We start from the raw sequence: 1,714 nt of genomic DNA on the forward strand, positions 1-1,714 counted from the left end.
TCTTGGATTATAACCTGCATTAAATGACTCTTGGATTATACTGATAATGTTTCTCCTATTTCCTTGTTACCCCTTCGGTGCGGGACTCAGTTGCCCTTTGGGGATGTCCAGTTAGCTGAAAGTTCCGCGTTGACCACGTCGTATTTCCGCTTGGCAGGCTATTATCAAATTCACTCAAGAGTCGGAAAAAACAAGACTTTGCGCTCGAGTTGGAGCCCACGACCGTAGAAGTCGCCGAAAAATGGGGCGTTGACTAATTCACAGCGACCGCTCAGCTTGTAGTATTCAGTGCAGGTCATTGCAAGCTTAGGGCAGATCAAGCTGCGCCGTGTATTTACAAATAGGCTGGCACCTTCCTTACATTTCCCACCTTATCCTTTCCCTGCAGCTTGATCAAGCTAGATACTCTCGTGTGATCACCGCTGTATTGAAAATTAGCCCTCAGCTTCCAGCATTAATATGGCCAGCCGCTGGCTCCTCGCATCATGCCTGCTACTGGCGCTTATCAGCTTCAATGCCGCGCCGGCGTCTTGCCACAAGAAGAAGATCGAGCGCGGCCCGTCCCACTACAGATTCTACCTCCACAACACCCTGTACAACCCGGCCGTGAATAACACCTACTTCACCTCGGTGTACAGTCCGCTCCCTCCGGGCACCTTCTCCAACCCCTTCAGCTTCGGCGTGGTGGCCACCTTCGAGGCCCCCCTCACGCTGGGCACCTCCAACAGCTCGGCGTCGGCCGGGGTGGCGCAGGGCTTCTACGTGCTGGACAGCCAGAAAGGCTACGCGCTCTTCCACACCTTCACTGCCACCATCGACGACGGCACCTACAAGGGCACCCTCACCATCATGGGCCAGATCGTAGAGGTCCAGAAAGTGCGCACCCTTACCGTCGTTGGCGGCACCGGCGACTTCCTCCTCGCACGCGGCCGAGTCATCAATCGACTCGTCGAGCTCCTGCGGGTCCCCCCTGCTCGTTGGGTCCTCTCCTTTGATGTCCACCTCTACTACTAGACCACTTGTTTGCATGCTTGTCTTAGTTCATAACCCAACTCGGGATATAACTTTTTAAGGCATGTTACTTCTCGTCTCTCCGGACAAGCTTAGGAGCACAAAATAATTGGTCATATGTTGGCATATCCAAAGTGCTACAACACATGCTAAGACGACTCATGCTAGGAGTTTCACTCTCTTTAGTAACCACGAGGACTCATGCTAGAAGTTTCACTTGCTTTAGAAGTCATTCTATCACTGGAGATGCTTGATACTCTATTTGTATCTCTCTCTTAAAAAGTCATTCTATCACTGGAGATGCTTGATACTCTATTTGTATCTCTCTCTTAAAAAGTCATTCTATCACTGGAGATGCTTGATACTCTATTTGTATCTCTGAACTTTTGAGGTATTTTTATTGCTTCATCAAGAGTTTTGTTGAAAATATTAGGAAATCTCAGCACGTGTCAACGATTCCATCACCAATATCCCTATTAAGACAAAATGTCATAAAACATGTAAGGTAAAATACCATATGTACTCTAATTATCCTCACACTCTTATACATAATGCATAAGAACTATAAATTAGATCCATTAACTTTATGCATAGCAGTATATGTAAGATAACTCTTACACTTTATTCTTTATGGAAAAAGACTTATACACAAACTCTTATGTGTAAAGACCATTTTGCTTTTATACGTAGCTATATGCATGAA

At 46.7% G+C, this 1,714-nt stretch overlaps 1 protein-coding gene across 1 annotated transcript; it reads left to right on the forward strand.

Annotated features, from left to right (window-relative positions):
* Window positions 1-236: 236 nt before the first annotated feature.
* LOC147609045 (dirigent protein 6-like) lies at window positions 237-1,511 on the forward strand. The gene has a single exon (XM_086788471.1). It carries the CDS (start codon window positions 460-462, stop codon window positions 1,012-1,014), a length of 555 nt encoding a protein of 184 aa, XP_086644597.1. The 5' UTR covers window positions 237-459; the 3' UTR covers window positions 1,015-1,511.
* Window positions 1,512-1,714: the final 203 nt, after the last annotated feature.

The sequence above is a fragment of the Cibotium barometz genome, chromosome 52 (genome assembly GCF_041138505.1).
Source record: "Cibotium barometz isolate CiBa-2024 chromosome 52, ASM4113850v1, whole genome shotgun sequence".
Taxonomy (NCBI): domain Eukaryota; kingdom Viridiplantae; phylum Streptophyta; class Polypodiopsida; order Cyatheales; family Cibotiaceae; genus Cibotium; species Cibotium barometz.